Source organism: Tenrec ecaudatus, chromosome 18 (genome assembly GCF_050624435.1).
Source record: "Tenrec ecaudatus isolate mTenEca1 chromosome 18, mTenEca1.hap1, whole genome shotgun sequence".
Lineage (NCBI taxonomy): Eukaryota > Metazoa > Chordata > Mammalia > Afrosoricida > Tenrecidae > Tenrec > Tenrec ecaudatus.
This window is the reverse complement of record NC_134547.1, coordinates 17178502-17196352: the sequence shown is the minus strand read 5'-3', so window position 1 is coordinate 17196352 and position 17851 is coordinate 17178502. Positions and strand designations below refer to the sequence as shown.

The 17851-nt window shown below is 59.9% G+C and overlaps 1 protein-coding gene across 1 annotated transcript; it reads left to right on the top strand.

Moving 5' to 3' along the window:
- The first annotated feature begins 38 nt into the window (after nt 1-38).
- Nucleotides 39-17714, top strand: BCKDHA (branched chain keto acid dehydrogenase E1 subunit alpha). Its single transcript, XM_075536773.1, has 9 exons — nt 39-209; nt 9325-9504; nt 9594-9680; nt 12890-12998; nt 14277-14438; nt 16056-16262; nt 16416-16557; nt 16657-16828; nt 17225-17714. Exons 1-9 carry the CDS (start codon nt 102-104, stop codon nt 17393-17395), a joined length of 1338 nt encoding a protein of 445 aa, XP_075392888.1. The 5' UTR covers nt 39-101; the 3' UTR covers nt 17396-17714.
- The last annotated feature ends 137 nt before the right edge of the window (nt 17715-17851 follow it).

Below are 17851 nucleotides of genomic sequence, written 5' to 3'. Positions count from 1 at the left end.
TCGTGGCAGGGCGGTGCTGGAGGTCCAGTCCGGCTCTTCAAGCGGCAGTCTCTTAGTCTCGCCCCGGCGAGAGGAGGACCGCCCAGCGGCTGTGAGCGAAGATGGCGATGTCGGCTGCCGCGGCGAGAGTCTGGGGTCCGAGTCGAGGCCTGGGCCGGGCCAGCCTCCTGCTTCTGCAGCGACTTGGCGCTCGGGGAGTGTCCAGCTCTGTGAGTACCTGCGGCCCCGAGGAGTCTCCTCTCAGTAGGAATAAGAAGGTGGAGGCTCCCTCCAGCAGGTGGAGTTCTTCTCGCAGGGAGTGAAGGAAGGACGGTCACCGAAGGGACACGGGCCGGGAGGGCCACTTGGAGCGGACACGCAAGGGAAGAGCCTCCCTTTCCTTGGGCGAAGGAAAGCGAGGAGGCTCCTTCGAGGGTCCCTCAGGAAAGGAAGTCGTCCCTCACGCACCCCCAGGGCGCTCCCTTGCAGAGCTGGGCGGTGGGGGCTGGGGTGGGGTGGGGTGCGGAGACGAGAGGTGGCAGAAGGAAAACGACCTTGTAAGGGAGAGTCCCTTTCATAAAGTGGAGAGGGCAGATTCCTTCCTCCCTGTCGTGGGGCCGCTGTCATGTCGATTCGGACTCCTCGAGCCCCGCTAGGACAGTGGAACTCCCGCCCAGGGTTTCCAAAGCTGAAACCTCTTTGGAGGCAGGTAGCCACTTCTGCCCCCGTCCAGCATAATTGCACAGGTTTTCAAAATTATTTGACCTTTTTCCCCTTTTCGGGGGGAAAATAAAGGTTGCTAGTCACCCCTGGCCATCAGGAGCTTTTGTAAGACAGTCTGCTCTCCAGGGTAAAGTGTATGAGCTATCTGCTGTTGCAGCGCCTCCTAGATCTTACCAGCGCCACCCCAGGGGGGCGGTACCGCCCACTGGGAGGGTCATTCGTGGGTCAGAACAATCGGCGTTTTGGGTCGCGGCGGAAGCACCTTAACCACGGCACCACCAGGGTCCCTTGGGTGTTTCTTGTCCCCTGAATTCTTTGTTGCATTTGCTACAGTTCTCATATAAAAAAAGGACTCGGGGTGGAGAGATCCTTTTAATGATTCTCTCCCCTGACTGAATGTCAAGACAGGGACCGTTTGGTTTGTGGTCACTGCCCAGAGGATATGTTCAGCAAATATTTGTTGGGTTAATGGCACGGAGGGAGGAAGACAGATTTGAGACAGGGCACCTTGCCACATTACTTACAAACACTGGAGGAAAGCTGTATTCTATGTCAAAAAGGCCAGATTCCCTTTGGGGGTGGGGGAGGGTGGGGAGTAGTGGTGGTGATGAGGTTCGATGCTAAGTACAAGCTTACCTTACAAAGCCCCCGAGTTTAGAGGCAAGAGGCAGAGGGGTCCAGAAGCACTTTAAACCCAAATCCCACAGCGAAGAGAGGAGTTGGTAAGAGAGCAGCACCTTCTGGAGCCAGGGCACCTGAGTTCATAGCCCTGCTCTGCGTAGTTTCGGCCGTGTGTCTTTGGGCAAGGTACTACACCTCTCCGGACCACACCTGACACCCCCTGTAAAATGGGATGCTAACCGGTGGCCGCTTCGTGGGTTGCTGTGGAGACTGAATGATGCACGGGGCTACAGAGTGGGCCTGGCATGTGAGGGGTGCAAGAGGCAGGTTGGTTGCTGTCCAAAGTAAGGGTGCAGGGAAGAGATGGACACTGACCTTGGAGCGGAGAGAACAGGTGACCTTGGGCAGGCCTGGACTGGCAAGGGCCATGAGGAGAAACGAAATCACTCTAGATCTTGTGGGGTTGGGCGTGAGCTCCTGTGTGTAGTGCCAGGAGGGGGACCCTGTAAGCTCTGGGCAGGCAGAATAGGAGGAAGGGGAAGTGAAGGGCCAGGGTGCTTGGGAGGGCAGCCACCGGAAGGTGGTGAAAGCAGAAATGGTGCAGTAAGTAGGGGGTAGGGTGGAGCGGAGCGCTCTCTTGCTGCTGGCTGTTTTCTTGGCTTTTAAAAGCAATCATTTCTCTGCTGCTGATTTCAGTCTCAGGTGCTCATTGGCTGATCCAGGGAGGTGGGAGATGGGCTGGGCTGGGGCCAGTTTAGAGAAAGGTCACTCTTGGAAGATTACATCTATTTCCCATCTGACTTCAGCCTCTCTGCGCCCTGACCTCTTGCCTTTCCTCTCTGAGTGTATGTGTGTGTGTCTGCAGCTTTTAAACTTTTTTTTAATCTTAAGAGCCCCTACCCCCTTCTCCATGCTTTGCATTCCTACATGTTCTTCTATGACTGAAAGGGGTTTCTTGTTCTTTTTTGAGTGTTGTGAAGTGGCCGTAGCTTCAGGGTTCCTGACCCAGGTTGCCCAGTAGAACTTCCCGTGACGTGGACATATTCTGTGCCTGCACTGTCCGCATGTGACTGCTGAGCCCTTGAAATGTGGCTGGTCCAGCCGAGGAATCCACGTACACGCTTCCTTGAAGTTTCAGGGTGGAAGGATAAGTGGCCACAGTGGCTGGTGGACTCGTGTTGAACAGTGCAGTTTTCAGCTGAGGAAGGTGGCACTGGGCTGAGAGCGTCATGAAGAAATTTTGTGAGGGTGAAGCGGGAGGGGCAGGTTGAGCTAGAGGGATTACTGGGACAGGATCGGGGGAGAGGAATCTCTTATTTCACCCCTGCCTAGCTGCCCTCCCCCTGCCTCCTTATCCTGGAGGTGTTTAGCTGATGCCCACCCCACTTCCTCCCTTCTTGTGGTCAGCGGAGGTTTTAGGCCTCAGGGCGAAGAGGAAGGAAACTCAATCATCACAGAGTCATGGTCAGTTTCTCAGTCTCAGGCCCAGGAAGCGCTTCGGACTTTGGCTGAGCCACTTGGCCTCTCCAGCCCAGCAGTGGGGTGGCTATGCTGTTGGAAATCGGGCAATCCCAGTGCTTGGCATGTGCTCCGAGCAGCCTTGAGGCATCTCCAGTGCCCAGGGCATTGTGGGACAAGTGTGGGCCAGTCATTTCCCAGTTTCCGAACCATGTGGGCCCATCTCCCCCTGGGCGGGTCGCCAGGTCACTTAGGGAGCCCTGCACCCTTTGTGCACAGGGACTACCACACCCAGCATTGTGTGCAGTATCCCGGCCACAGCGGGTCATGCTGGCTACTGTTGGTGGTTGTTTCGGCAGCTCTGACTCATGGCGGCCCCGTGGACAGCAGAATGAAAAGCCGCACAGTCCAATACCATCCTCACAGTCGTCCGTGTGCTCGAGTCTGTGGTTGTGACTGCCGGGCACTTTGCTGCCACCCAAGGGGTCACTTTGCTGTGCTGCTACGTTGGACCTGTGCAAACCCTGCTTCCCTAAGTCCAGCCAAGGACACCAGCTGCCATCCCTGCTGCTCTGCCAGGGGCTTTGGGGCTGCTGGACAGGGAAAGGTTGGCCGCAGCCCCCCACTGCCCTGGCTCACAGTGCTTCAGCCCCACCTGCAGGCCTCCCCTGGCCCATCCCTTCTGAGGCAACCAAGAGTGGGGCTCAAGGAGCAGGAAGGGCCCAAGATGGGGGAGCTGCTGTTTTACCTTCAGAGCCTCACCCTTACCTGGTGCTGGGCCGAGGGGATGGCCAAGCACGGTCCCCTGCGGGGGCCTCTCCTGCACAGAGGCCTTGGGCCTTCATGCACCAGCCCACCCTGGTCTGGACGCCACCTGGCTCCCCGCTGCCCGGGTCCCTGTGCTGACACCACTCACCATCTGTGTGGCTTGGACAAGGCACTGGACCCCTCGGAGCTTCAGCCATCGTCTCCACTTGTCGAGGTGACAGTTGTGCCCCCACCCCCACACTGTGTGACCTGGGGGAGCACCTTGAGTGGTGCCCGGCCTCGTGGGTCGCCCTGTTTACGGACCTGCTCTAGCCTCTTTTCCCACTGGTGGATGTGAGCCCCTGCCTCTGCTTCTTTGTCGTTCTCAAGTCAGACACCGTGCCCCACTCCTGCGCCCCAGGAGGCTGTTCGAGGTGTTGGCGCGTGGTGACAGCTGGCCAGGCTCTCATCGCTTTGGGCCCTGACAGAAGCGGGGCCCTGAGCCGGCCGACACAGAGCTGAATCCTGCACTGCTCTGCCCTGCTCCCCCGAGACCACCCCGCTTCATCTCCAGGCCTCTGTGTGTTTGGTGTTTGCCATGGGCGCCTAACCCCAGGGAGCCCTGGTGGTGCCACGGCTCAAGCACTCGCCGGGAAGCCCGAACCCACCAGCCTCTCAGTGGGAGAAAGTAGTGACAGTCTTCTTCCGTACAGAAGGCAGCCTCGGGGCCCACAGGGGCAGCATTCTCTCTAGGGTCACTGGGAGTCGGATGGACTGACTAGCAGTGGGTTTTTGCTGGCTTGTCCCTCCCCTGGGTCACATGCAGGAGTCTCCAGGCCTGATGTGGAGCATGCCTGAGGGACGCCATGCTTCCATTCAAAAGCAGAAGCCTGCCTTGTCACAGTTGCAAGACCAAATTCAGGGCACGCCTGGCAGGGGAGGCCCTTTCTGCTGGCAGCCCCGGGAGTCCTTGACCTTCCTCGATGCCTGTGTCCACCCTGGGCATGTCTTTGTGTCACAGAGAGGTGATTAGGAATCTGTCCTCTGTACTGGGCCAAGTGCTGGACTTGCCAGAGCTCATTTCATCCTGGAGACACCTGCAGAAGAGTGGCAACGGAGCCTCCCGCAGCACCCTCTGTGTCTCTACTGGATTGCGAATTCATGGCACTGGCCACCCAGAACTCCCAGGCCATACTCATGATTATAGACTCCCTCAGGGAAGTTATCAGGTTACAGTTCAGGATCAGAAATGCTTAGGACACAGTTCTTCCAGTCAAGACAGCCCCTTCATAGCTATGTCCATAGGCACACACCTCTCTGGGACTTGGCCTTCTCAGGCACAGGGCTCCTTGGCCTCTGCCCCACTTGTGCAGAATTACTGAGCTCGTTTAGTGCTTCCCGTCAGTGCTCACAGGGCATGCCACTCCCTGATAAGCCTGACCCTGAGGTAAGGTGCTCAGCTCCAGCTCCGTGGGTCAGCAAACCTGGCGCCCCACTACACAAGAGAGCCTCCGGCTCGACCTGCTCCGGTGGGCTGTGAAGCCCCCACTTGCCTTGTGCGCTGGTTCTTGGAGCCTGCAGCAGCTGCTGCTGCTCCGGCAATTGTTTGGTGCCACAACTCTCTCTGGATCGAGGAAAATCAACGTGTCTTGGGGTCTAAAAGACACGCTTTATTTCTGGCTCTTCTTTCTTGATATTAGAAGAAAGAAGGCTAGTAGCCTGTCCGGCCTCTGGGATGGCCCACTTTATGCCCAGCAGGCTGGCAGAATGAACCAATCCCACGAGAGAGCTTTCCCAGTCTCGACCGGACCAGTCAGCACCGACTGGATCAGACCATCCTGCCAGCGCCTCCCCCCACCTTCTCCTAATTCTGAACCTTCAGCAGAGAGTCTTGGTGAGCGTTGCGAAGACGATGGCTACAAGAGCCACGTTAAGTCATTCACTGCACAGTCTCTTGAGAAAGCGCTCCCATCACGCGTGAGGAAACTAAGGGCAGAGGGGGTGTTGGAAACTTGCTGAAGGCCACCCATCCAGGAAGTAGTGGTCTGGTCTGAGAGCTCCCCGTGTGAGGGCCACCCCAGTGTGTGCTGGGCCAACCTGTGTGGCCAAGAAGCAGGGCTGGCCTCACATCCCTCCTTGGAGACATTGATTGCACCCCGTAAGGGGTGGATTCCTCAGTCCCAGGCACTGTCCTGAGTGAGCCCTTCCCGTCCAGGTGCCCCTCAGAGCCAACAGTGAGCTCGGGGCGGGTACTGGCCGAGGCCGGGCCAACTCCAGCATCCTGAGGACACTCCCAGCAATGTGGTGTTTCGTGTCCCGGAAAACCAAACTCACCACGACCCTGCAGGGCAGGGCAGGTCTGCCCTTGTGGGTTTGTGAGACTCTGACTCACTGTGGGAGCAGGAAGCCTTCATCTTTCTCCCTCGAGGAGGTTGTGGGTTTGAACTGCTGACAGCTTAACACCTAACCCACTATACACCCAGGGAGGGGTCGCTGAGGTACCCTGACATAGCCTCAGACCCCATCCTCCTGGCCGCTGACCTCCCGTCAGAGCCCTCTGCCCTGTTCAGCTCGGAGACGAGTCTGCCCTCCTCAAACCCTCCCCCCCCCCCACGTCTCCTGTCAGCCCTTTCCCTCGTCCACCTGGAAGCCCTCCTCAGCCCCTTTCTTCGCCTGCATCACAGGCCACAGGAGCATTCCAGCGGAGGTTGCTGCCCTCCCCCACCACCCCCCGCCGCCTGCCCTGTGGGGCTTTGTGCACAAACCTCAAGTGGGGTCTGCCAGACTGAGCCGGGCAACGGCAGGCACTTGTTCAGTAACGACCTCCTGGGAGCTGCTGCAGGAATGCCTCTGGATGTGACCCCTACCTTCCTGTGGGGACAGAGGAAAGAAGCTTCCAGTGGGTGCTCGGAGCTCAGTGGGGAACGTGGTGCTGCCGGTGCTGCCCCTCTGAGGTGGCCAGCAGGCGATGGGCCCAGGCCTGACTCTGCTTACTCTAGGGGGACGTGCCCCATGTTTCTTCACAACCACGGACGTGCCCGTGCTCACAGCAACCCACTGGACGCTGGGGAGACGTGCGTACTGTTGGGAGGGAAAGCTGAGCCCCGCACGTGGCAAAGCCACAGTGAGTGATGCCAGAGGAGTCCAGGGCCTGCAGATCTGTGGGAATTGGACCGGCTCAGCAAAGCCCAGGCCTGACGTGTTGTGGCTGGAGGCCTGCTGCAGCTTACCCACTCCCACACCCCGAGTCCCCATCTGCTCCAGGGCAGCCGTGAGCAGCCCCGGCTGCACGAGATGCTCTCGAGGGTCCCACAGGCCTGTGCGTGCAGAACTCGGGGGGTGGGGGGGCAGCCAAGGAGCCCCAGGGGCTTCTTCTCACAAGGACCACCCCAGCCATGGAGGTCCTTCCAGTGTGCAGCACGTCACTAGGGCGCCCCAGGGACCCCGTGCAGCCGTTTCACAGAGGTTTGTGATTTTTCATAGAGCTCCACTGCAGCTTTATGAAGGAGCCCTGGTGGTGGTTAGGGTATGCATTGGGCTGCTCACGTCAAGGTCCTCAGTTCAAACCCCCCAGCTGCTCTGTTGAAACTGCCTACTCCGCTCTAAATTTAGTCTTGGAAACCCATCTGGCAGTTCTAGTGGTAATACCCTAGAGGGAGGCTGTGAGTCAGAGTCCACTCAATGGCAATGAACTTTTTGGGAGGGTTTTTGTAGTTACAATAGCAAATACACATGTGTAAGCTAGCTTATGTACATTTATCTGCCTACCTAAAACAAAACACAAAAACCCCCACTGCCCTCAAGTCAGTTCTGATTCACAGCAACTCTGTAGGACAGGTTAGAACTGCCCCTGTGAATCTCTGAGACTGTGACATTGCAGGGCTGCACAGCCTCATCTTACCCCACGGAACAGCTGGGGGTTTTGAACTGGCGACCTGATGGTTCGCAGCCCCACACGTAACCACTCGCCACCAGGCCTGCCACCTACGGGACTAAAACTGCCTGCAGCTTTAATTCACTGTTTTATTTTAAATCATTTTATGGGGGGCTCATACAACTCTGACAACAATCCATCCATCCACCCGTCCATTGTGTCAGGCACATCTGTGCATCCATCGCCCTCATCATTCTCAGCACATTTGCTCTCCACGTAAGCCCCTGCGTCAGCTCCTCGCAGCTTTGCTCATTGAGCCTCCTGGTGTGCTCAGGTCAGGGCTGTCGTCGTTAGTGCCCAGTTACACTTGGCATCACCCTCTGAAGCAAGCGCTGCCGCTGGTGTCCCTGCTGGTGTCCCTGAAGCTGCTGATTCTGTCGAGCTTTCCAGTCATTTAGCTGCGATCTTAGGGTAATTCGTATTTGTGAACCTGCGCACAGGACTTGCTTGACAGTGAAGCAATCAAAGGAAAAGCAGACAAGGAAACACAAAAGGCTTCTGCTTCTGTAGCGGTCGACCGTGTAGCTGGTAGCGCAGGTGTGCATTGCAGGAAGGCTTCGCAGATGTTTGCTTGCTGTTGGCGGTCCTCCGATCGGAGGAACAGCACCGCTTATGCAATTCCTAACCCTCTCCCTGACATGATTAACATTAACAAAGAAGAGGCCAGCTCCCGGGAAAGGGCGGACGCCATGCCTGGGAAGGTAGAAGTTCATCCAAAGAGAGGAGCTGGCATCGTGGCTGCAACGATGGGCTCAGCACCGGACGGCACGGCTGTGCGGCTGCACAGGACTGGGCAGAGTGTATGCCCTTGTACCTTGGGTCCCCGCTCCCCAGAGACAGGGTCTCTGGGTGGGGGTGAGGGGGTGGCCCCTCCAGTTTCTGCAAGGGCATGCTGCCCCACCCTTCTCGGGCTTTGCCTGCCCTGCTCCCCCTGCCTAGGACACTCTGATCCCGCAGGCCTCACCCCAGGGACACGTCCTCAGAGAAGGGTCCTCCCACCCCTACACAGTCTTATGTAACCCATGGCTCTCTCTCCTGGGACTCTGTGCGTCCCTACCCCCCGGCCCATCTTGTAAGACTGGTTCAGTGTCCGTCCATCCGTCTGTCCTCCCTGCTGGGCAGCAGGGCCGAGGTCCTGCTCGTCTCATATCCCCAACCCCCAGCCCAGCCCTCGGAGTGGGACAAGTGCTCAAACATTTGCCGAATGAGTCAGTCTGGGCTCCGGGAGGGCAGCAGGCAGGCTGTTGGAGCGGTTTGCGGGGTGTTGGAGGAGAAGGACAATCTAGTTAAGACCCCGCAGAGCCATGGTCAGCAGGAAGCATGGTCGTTGCCACGTTTCTGAGCCTTTACTCTGTCCCCCCACGGATACTGTGCTGAGCATTCTGTGCTTGTGTGGCACAACGCGTCTGCGGGGCATCCGCCGTTCCGTTGCTGAGAAGGGAGGACCCCGAGGGGAGGCCATGTCCTCAGAGTCCCCAGCCTGATAGGAACACAGGCAGCCGGGCCCTTCAGGCCCCATGGTCTTAACACTTGGTGGTGGTGGCCAGGGGTCAGTACACATTTTACCTGGACGGGCTGTGTGTGTGTGTATGTGTGTGTGTGAGAGAGAGAGAGAGAGATCGGGTGGGGCAGTCTGTGGGAGCACGTAGGGAGACCTTGAGTGCCAGGGCCGTGGTAATGGCAGCTCCCAGTGGTGAGCATCGACTGTGGCCACCGCACTGAGGCTGGGCGTCTGCACAGAAAGCCTGGGCGTTAGGAACTGTTTTGTGCCAGTTTTACTGAGGACACACAAAGTTGGGGGAGCTGTCCAGAGCCCCCTGGGGCCACAGCGACGTACCACTGTGCCTCCCCCCCCCACCCAGCCTCGCTGGGGGCAGCAGCAGGAGTTCTCCTCGCTGGACGACAAGCCCCGCTTCCCGGGGGCCTCGGCGGAGTTTGCAGACAAGCTGGAATTCATCCAGCCCAATGTCATCTCGGGGATCCCCATCTACCGGGTCATGGACCGGCAGGGCCAGATCATCAACCCGAGCGAGGACCCTGAGGTGAGAGGCGCCCGCTCCCATCCAGCCCCGGTCCATTGCCTCTCTGGTCCCAGCCACCTGCCCCCACCTGTCCGTGTGTCCCTCCGCAGCTGCCCCAGCAGGAGGTGCTGAAGTTCTACAAGAGCATGACGCTGCTCAACACCATGGACCGCATCCTGTACGAGTCTCAGCGGCAGGTGGGTGCCCCCACCCCCGCCTGTGCTGGGGCCAAAGGGCAGCTCCCACGGTGGAGAGGGCATAAGGAGACCTCCCCATGTGGGGTTCTTGAGGCTGGGTCGGGGCAAGGTCCTGACCTACCCAGAGCAGTGGGTGGACCAGGTCACCAGGCACCCTCACCGTGGTCTGGCTGGGGTTTAGCTTCACAAGGAGTGGCAGGCCCGGCTGCAGGAGGCACGGCGGCCCTTCTCCAGGGGAGTGCAAGTCTGGCCTGGGATCAGCATGGGCCACACTGGTCATGCTGGGATCCCTTCACACTCTCAGTGTCTGGGGACAAAGGGCCAGCCAAACCCATGCCAACTAAGGCAGTTCGCTGACTGAGGTCACTGACAGCAAGGCCCCTCAATGTCCAGGGGACTTGAACGATCTCTCCAGACTTGACGTCTGTCTCTCTCTGGCTATAGCTACCTCTTATCTCTCAACGTTTCTTTCTTCCGCTTCCCGGTGCCTGGGCTTTTTCTCCAGCAGGTGTTTGCCCCAGGTGGGTCGACTGCTCCAAAGCAGGCAGAGAACAGGCTGTGGGATAGGACATGCTCTGCCTCTTCCAGTGCTTCCGTGCCCTCACCTGTAAAATAGGCATCCTGGCCCTGGAGCCTGGTTCTTCTGCTGGCTTGCCACCTGTCATAGCCTCAGGACCAGGTGGGCCAGACTTCCAAGTGATTTTTTGTGGCTCAACAAAAGGCCCGGGCTCTTTGGCCACAGAACCCTCCTGGAGCCCATTACCGGGAGTGAGTGGCCAGGTCCAGGCTGAGAGTCCACCCCCAGGAAGAATGGCGCTCACTCTTCCCCAGCCATAGGTGTGCTGAGGGGCCAGGTGGGTCCTGTCAGAGAAGGGCAGGCAGGACTGGCTGTATACTGAGGTGAGGACAGCAAGTGTGTTTTCATTAAGCCCTGTGACTAGCTGCAGATTAATGCCCGAGGCCCACCCAGCAAGGGACCAACACTGAGCAGATCTTGTCTGGCCACAGATACTGCCTGTGGCACCTGGAGTTAGGCAGTATCTCCCGTCCCTGGATCAAATCTGGTCTCACAGCTGGGCCCCTCCTGTCTGCCCTGTCCCTGTCCACTGTGGCCCAGCTCTCTGCTCCCTCCACTGGCCTGGCCAGGCTGCCCTTCCACGTGCACACATGCACACACACACCTGGCTGCGTGCCCCTGGCCAGGCTGCACAAATAGCAGTTTTGGCGAGTGCTGAGCCCCAGAAGAGGCCACCACACTCTATCTGTCTTTGTCTCAGGGGCCCCAGGGTGGGAATTCTGTGTGGCCTGGCCTCTACAGACCCTCATCCCTCGACTGGCCCAGAGAAAGCTCCATTGCAATCCCTTGGTCCCTCGAGGTCCAGCCTGAGCCAGGGAGGAGCTTCTAGGAACTGTGCTCCCCCCTCCTCCCCCCCTGCTGATAGCAACCTACCAGAAACAAAGACAGAGCGGCTGAAGCAGATTCAGTGTTTGTCCGTTTGTTTAAATCACTGTTCTCTCTCACCTAAGAGAAATGTGGAAACAAGGAAACAGGTGGTACGTTGCCCACCCTGCCCTGTCATCTTCCCAGTCTGCATTCATAGCTTGGCTTCTAGCTTATGAGATGGAGCCTGCCTGCTGCAGGCAGGATGGTGAAGGCAGCAGGGAGGTAGGTGTGTCAGGGCATAATAGCCCAGCAGCCTCTGCCCTCCTTTGCCATCATCAGTGGACCCATGTGCCAGGTCGTCCCACCCAGTAGCATGTGCTTGCACCAGCTGCTCGTGGGAAACGTAGTCTTTGGAGAGGAGTGCTGGTGCCTACCGTGGAAGGAGAGCTCTGCTGATGGGGAGGAGACTGGGCGGGCAGCACAGCCTCTGCCGCCTGCCCAAGCCTTGTTTCCCCAGGGTCCTCCCGCTGCAAACTCCAGGGCCCTGCCAGCCCTCAGGACCCAGCAGCTGCCCACCCACTTGGCACTGGGAGGTCAATTAAGGTCTTAATTGGCTTCCCACTTAGAAGAAAGCAGGTATTCATCTCTGCCCCTGCAGCAACTGGAGAGCCCCCGAGGAAGGACGGTGGGGAGGCCTGGACGGGCATCACGCCGAGGGCGTGCCTGCACAAATCCCTGGGTCATCTCGTTCCCAGCTGTCTGTGCGGCGCCCTCCCTCGGCGCCTGGCTCAGCCCCAGGTCTACTGGCCTCTCGCCCTGGAACCCTGCCACCAGCACAGCCCCTCCCTCCCAGACCTGCGGCATCTTCCTGGTCTCCCCACCCATTGTCCCAGTGTTGGGTTAGTGATCCCCCAGGGACCCCAACGCCTCCTGTCTGACTGCCTCAAGTCATTGCCAGGAGCTTTCCTGCTGGGCCTCTGGCCTCGTGGGCCCAAAGTGGCTGCCACAGTTCCAGCCCTCACAGCCAAGTGCAGGGCCGGGGGGAGCAAGGAAATGTGACCAGCTATTTCGGTCCCTTTTGACCAGAAAGCAGACGCCTTTTCAGGTGCCCCCAGCACACGACCACTGATGTCTCTTGATCGGACCGTCCCAGGCCCCTCTGCTGCGGAGGAGGCCACAGGCTGCATCTCTTTTTTTTCCTGGGTCCTGCGGCAAAGGGGCTTGGGAGGAGCCGGGCACTGGCTCAGACACTGCGGTAGCTAGCCAGCCAGGTCTGTGCCCCTTGTCCCCACTGCCCACATGATCACACCTCGCCTTACGGTTAGGCTCCCTTTCTGTCCCCCATTCCCACCCACAGGGTGTGGTCACCCCTGAGCCAGCTGCTGGGCCTCTCACCTATGTCACTGTGGTCAGCCCTGTGTCCTGAGAGATTACTGAGACACGACCACCAGTCTCCCCAAGCAGCACAGCTGCCAGGTCCCCAGTTGTTGCCAGAGATAACCTTGTTCCCTGTGTGATCTGGCCACCCCACCCGGACCACTGTGCATCCAAGGCCCGGGCTTTCCCTCCCTCTGGAAGCCTACACCTGCACACACTGCTCAGCTTCGGAAGCACCCCTGTGTGCTCCCTCCATGCCAGGTCTGCCACCTCTTCACAGCACCTAGTGCCCCTTGCTGCTCTGACCTACTTTATGCCAGGGGCTCCCGGGTAACCTGGCCAGAGCCGCCCTTCCACAAGTCCCTCTCAGGTCAAGGAAGGGCCTCCCTGCTTGGCCACCACTGCCCGCCATCCCTGAGCTTGGACCTCTGGGCCCTATCCAACCCAGGGCCGGATCTCCTTCTACATGACCAACTACGGCGAGGAGGGGACGCATGTGGGGAGTGCAGCCGCCCTGGACAGCACGGACCTGGTGTTTGGCCAGTACCGGGAGGCAGGTACATCACCCCTGCCCCGCAGAGCAGGCGCTCCCACCGCCACCCAAGGACGCCCTTTGGAGGGGCTGCACAGCCCAATGCTGACGGCTCTCTGAGGGGGCAGGAGAGAATCGCAGGAGGCCACTGGGCTGTCCTCACAGGGCGCTGTCAGGGCACAACAGGTGTGGGCCCCTTGATGGAGGTGGGGGTGGGGTAAGTAGGGGGCCCCAGGCTGAGGAGCTGAGAGGATGGGGTGTGTGTGTGTATACCCAAGGACATCACTGCCCTCTGAGGAAAGGGGTGGTGGCACGTTGCAGGTTCCTGAACGGCTCCCTCAGGTTCCCCATGGAGGCCTGGTGAGCCCCTTTACCTGCACCTGCACCTGCCCAGCAGGGGGGGGAGGAGGGGGGCAGTCCTGTCGCCCTCTCACAGGTAAGAACTGGGGTCAGAAGTGAGCTCACAGGCCCAGGCCACCTGCCTCCTCCTGGGGGGAACCAGAGTCCTCTGGGTAGTCTGCCCCGGCCAGCCCTGCTCAGTCCACACACAGGGCTGCCGCTCCAGGCTATGGGAGATAAAATAGGGGGCCCACGTGAGGCGTGCCCCGGGGTCCTGGTCCTGTAGTAAAGAGTCTGTGCTTGCAGGCGTCCAGCTGAGCAGTGGCTGAGCTACGTGCAGGTCCCCCCACCCCCCGCCTGTCCTGTCACCCCAGACTTGTGGGCCTGGACCTCACTGTGGCAGTCTTCTGGGCTATTTCTGCCCCCTTATCTGTGTTACACGGAACATGGCTACATGCCATAGGATTTATGACACCCACTCAAAAGTGTAGTGGGAAATAGAATTTGGATGAGAGGTGACCGTGGAAGTCGGCTCATCTCTGAGGACGGCCCTAACCTCTGCTGTTTTCTAGGTGCCCCTTGAACAGACACACATGTCCCCCACTTCCTTTTCTCAGGCTCAGTGTCCGATTGTGTGGCGTCTGCCAGGCCAGCCCCCAGCCCGCCACTCTTGGTGACACCGCCTCAGTCTTCCTGTCTGAGCGGGGCTGAAGGTGCCACCTCCTCGGGTGGTCTGGAGGCTTCCCTGCCCCGCCGGGAGAGTGCCCACAATAGTGCTGGGCAGTCGGGGTCAGAGCCTCCTCCCGGCTCCTCCATCTGTCCATCGGGGAGGTAATGTGCTCCTGGAGAGACGCCACTGGGCAGGAAAGGGTCCTGGTGGTCCACGCGGTCCCGGAGCCCCAGCCAAGCAGGGGCTCATGCAGGTCATGGGGGCCAGGGGATCCCAACAGCCCTCTCCCCACAGGTGTGCTGATGTATCGGGGCTACCCGCTGGAGTTGTTCATGGACCAGTGCTACGGCAACATGAATGACCCGGGCAAGGGCCGCCAGATGCCCGTTCACTACGGCTGCAGGGAGCGCCACTTTGTCACCATCTCCTCTCCGCTGGCCACGCAGATCCCTCAGGGTGAGCACGCCTGTGAGACCCCTTCAGAGGAGGGCTCCCTTAGTCTGTCCTTCCCCTGCACCCGTGGGGTGGGCCTGTGTGACCACACGGTCGCCCTCTCCACCCACCCTGTCTGCTGCTAGCACGCAAAACCAATGCTGACTCACTGAGTGTGTGCTGTGGCCCCACCCCCGCCCGGCCACTCTCCTGTCTGAGGGATGGGTGCTGGTTTTTACCATTGTTCCATTTTAAAGAGCAGGAAAGGGAAGTCAGAGGGAAGGTCACTTGCCAGGGGTAAAAAGACAGGGGCCTCAGGTCTCAGCCTGTGTGGCTCCAGGGCTCAGGTTGTCCACTCCGGCCTCACAGTCAGATGTCCCCAGAGCAGCCACGGGGCTCCTTGAAGCTGTGGTGCCTAGAGCAGTCAGTGCAGTTTCTTCTGAGAAAGGGGAGGTTACTCCCCAGAGCAGGTCTGCACCCCACCCTCGGGGCCCAGGGCATGGCCAAGGGGGCAGCCTGGCTGTCTCTGCCACAGGGCAGCTGAGGCACCTCATAGGTTTCCCTCTGGGCATGGTAGAGTCCTGGGCACCCAGATGGGCCGCTCACCTCTGTCCGGCCGGATGCCCTCTTGGAGGAGGTGTGCACCAGCTGCACAGGTAGGGTGTTTCTCCAGCTAGCCCTGTAGCTCCTGTCCCCCCCCCTCCCCCGGCAGATGTGCCGGGCACCCTTCTAGGCACAGTGAACAAGGCACCAACACCTCTGCCCTTGCTGGGGTCAAGGGCAAGCGGGCTGAGAGACCATCAGCAAGACAGACCTGCAGCCCAGGGGCTGTGTTAGGGGACAGCAGGCCCACCATGGGAGCGGAGTGTGGAGGGACCAGGGGGTGGTTGGAGTGGAGGGCAGCTTAGTACAGACCAGAGGTGGTGGTGGGGGGCTGGTGGGTATCTCGGGCAGGGGCAGGCCTAGTGTGCTAACAGAGCAGGCTGGGGTGGGGGGGTGCTGTGGAATGGCCTGGTCCCCGTGTTAGGGCCCTTGCCAAGTAGGGACAGTAGGGGAGCTGAGGAACACAGGCAGGAGGGCTTGTTGGCTCAACCAGGGTGCCCTGGAGAAGGTGCCCTTTGAAGGGGAGCCTCCCGGAGCTGGCTGAGCAGATGTGAGGAGTGAAGGGAGGAGGGCAGGAGTCAGAAGGCTGGGGCTGCAGTGGCTCTGGGGGGTCAGGAGTACCATTTCCATCCTGAGTCTGGCCTGCAGCCCTGGGTCAGCATGTGTGTGCTGTGAGTGTCTTACTGTGCGTGTGTATTGTGAGCACATGTGTGCAGGCGTATGTATGTGAGTGCATGTTATGTCTGTACACTTGCATGTGAGTGCAAGCATACGTATTGTGACTGTACACGTGTGTACGTGGGTTTGTCAGTGCGTGTAGATTCTGAGTGCCCGTGTACGTGTGTCCATGAGTGTGTATGCAGTCTGAGTATGTGTAGATGTGAAGGATGCATTTTGTGTCTGTATACGTGTGCATGTGAGAGGGTGAGTGTGCGTGTGCACATCTGTGTGTACATGTGAGAGGGTGCCGTGCACACGTCTGTGTATGAGTGCCTGGGCGCCTGCTGTGCTCAGGGCTCCCTGCCCCTCTTCCTGCAGCCGTGGGGGCGGCCTATGCAGCCAAGCGGGCCAACGACAACAGGATTGTCATCTGTTACTTCGGCGAGGGGGCAGCCAGTGAGGGGGATGCCCACGCCGGCTTCAACTTTGCTGCCACCCTCGAGTGCCCCATCATCTTCTTCTGCCGCAACAACGGCTATGCCATTTCCACACCGACCTCTGAGCAGTACCGCGGGGACGGCATCGGTATGGGCTCTGGGGGCCCCTCCCCCTCCATTCACCTCTGCCCTGCCCCCCATTCCTGGGATCAGGCCACCTCTCAGCCCCACCTCCCTCCTGCCGGGCCTGCTCTGGCGCCCTGTTGGAACCCCAGGGCCTGAATCCCGTTCTGTCCCCCAGCGGCCCGCGGCCCCGGCTATGGCATCATGTCCATCCGCGTGGATGGCAACGACGTGTTCGCTGTGTACAATGCCACCAAGGAGGCCCGGCGGCGGGCAGTGGCCGAGAACCAGCCCTTCCTCATTGAGGCCATGACCTACAGGTGCCTTCCCTCGCCCTCCCAGCCCTGCCCCTCACCTAGGATCTGGTCTCCTGCCCTTCCCTCCTGGCTGACCCTGCGGGCCCCCCCCAACCCTGGCAGGATCGGGCACCACAGCACCAGCGACGACAGCTCGGCCTACCGCTCGGTGGACGAGGTCAACTACTGGGACAAGCAGGACCACCCCATCTCACGGCTGCGGCACTACCTGCTGAGCAGAGGCTGGTGGGACGAGGAGCAGGAGAAGGCCTGGAGGAAGCAGTCCCGAAAGAAGGTGGGGCTGGTGGGGGAGGGGAGTAAGTGGGGGGCACCCGGGAGGGTGGAATGGTGGTGCTGGGGGACACCGAGCTGCAGATTCGGGGGAGCTGTGCACTGCCATCCACCCTGTGTGCCCTGTGCCAGCAGCTTGTTGGAGGGTCAGGTGACCGTTGAGCGTGTCTGTCTTCGCTCTGGCTGAGAGGCAGCAGAGGTCTGGGAGCCGGGCAGCTGGGGTGTGTCCTGGCTCTGCGCTTCACTGGCTCTGCCTCTCAGGGCAGCTGTGTGCCTGGTCACCCAGTGCTTAGTAGATGTCGGCTCCAGCCACCCTCTGCTGTCACGTCCTCTCCATTGAGACTAGGGCTGATCTGGTGGATGGGAGGCTGCCAGCTGCCCACCGTGTGCTGTCCCCCAGGTGATGGAGGCCTTTGAGCAGGCGGAGCGGAAACTGAAGCCCAGCCCCAACCTGCTCTTCTCCGACGTGTACCAGGAGATGCCCTCCCAGCTCCGCAAACAGCAGGAGTCCTTGGCCCGCCACCTGCAGACCTACGGGGAGCACTACCCCCTGGACCACTTCCAGAAGTGAGGCTGCACCCCCGCCCCCCAGCCCTGCACGGGGAGAAGAGCTGGTCGATACCACTGCCTTCCTTCTGGACCGACTGGAACACTGGAGAGGCCAGGGCTGTGCCTGAGGGGTTGGGGCCCCACTCCCCATCTGGGAGCCCCTCCAGGCTGTGAGCTCGGGACATGACGGTGGTTACAGCACCCTCTCTGGCCCAGCACCTACAGGACTAGAAGAGGCCTCTGGACGGGATGGGTATGGCTTGGCGTGTGGACCCATAGAACTCGCTCAGAGAGGACTGGGCAGCAGAGGTTGTGAATAAACAGCTTCTCTGCTTTTGGTTCGATGTGCACTCCGTCTCTGCTTCCTGGAGTGGGGAAGGCAGCACCCGTGGCGCTCGACCGTAGATAAATAGGCCAGAGACGTGCACTTCCCCTGGAAACAGCCACTGCCAGAGGGGCTGCTGGAGGGGTGGGGTGG

Excerpts from the sequence above, each read along its gene's own strand:
- BCKDHA (XM_075536773.1), top strand. The coding sequence starts at position 102 with ATGGCGATGTCGGCTGCCGCGGCGAGAGTCTGGGGTCCGAGTCGAGGC. Across the intron at positions 16,558-16,656 it reads ATTGAGGCCATGACCTACAG|GATCGGGCACCACAGCACCA; the intron begins GTGCCTTCCCTC and ends CAACCCTGGCAG. Across the intron at positions 16,829-17,224 it reads GGAAGCAGTCCCGAAAGAAG|GTGATGGAGGCCTTTGAGCA; the intron begins GTGGGGCTGGTG and ends GCTGTCCCCCAG.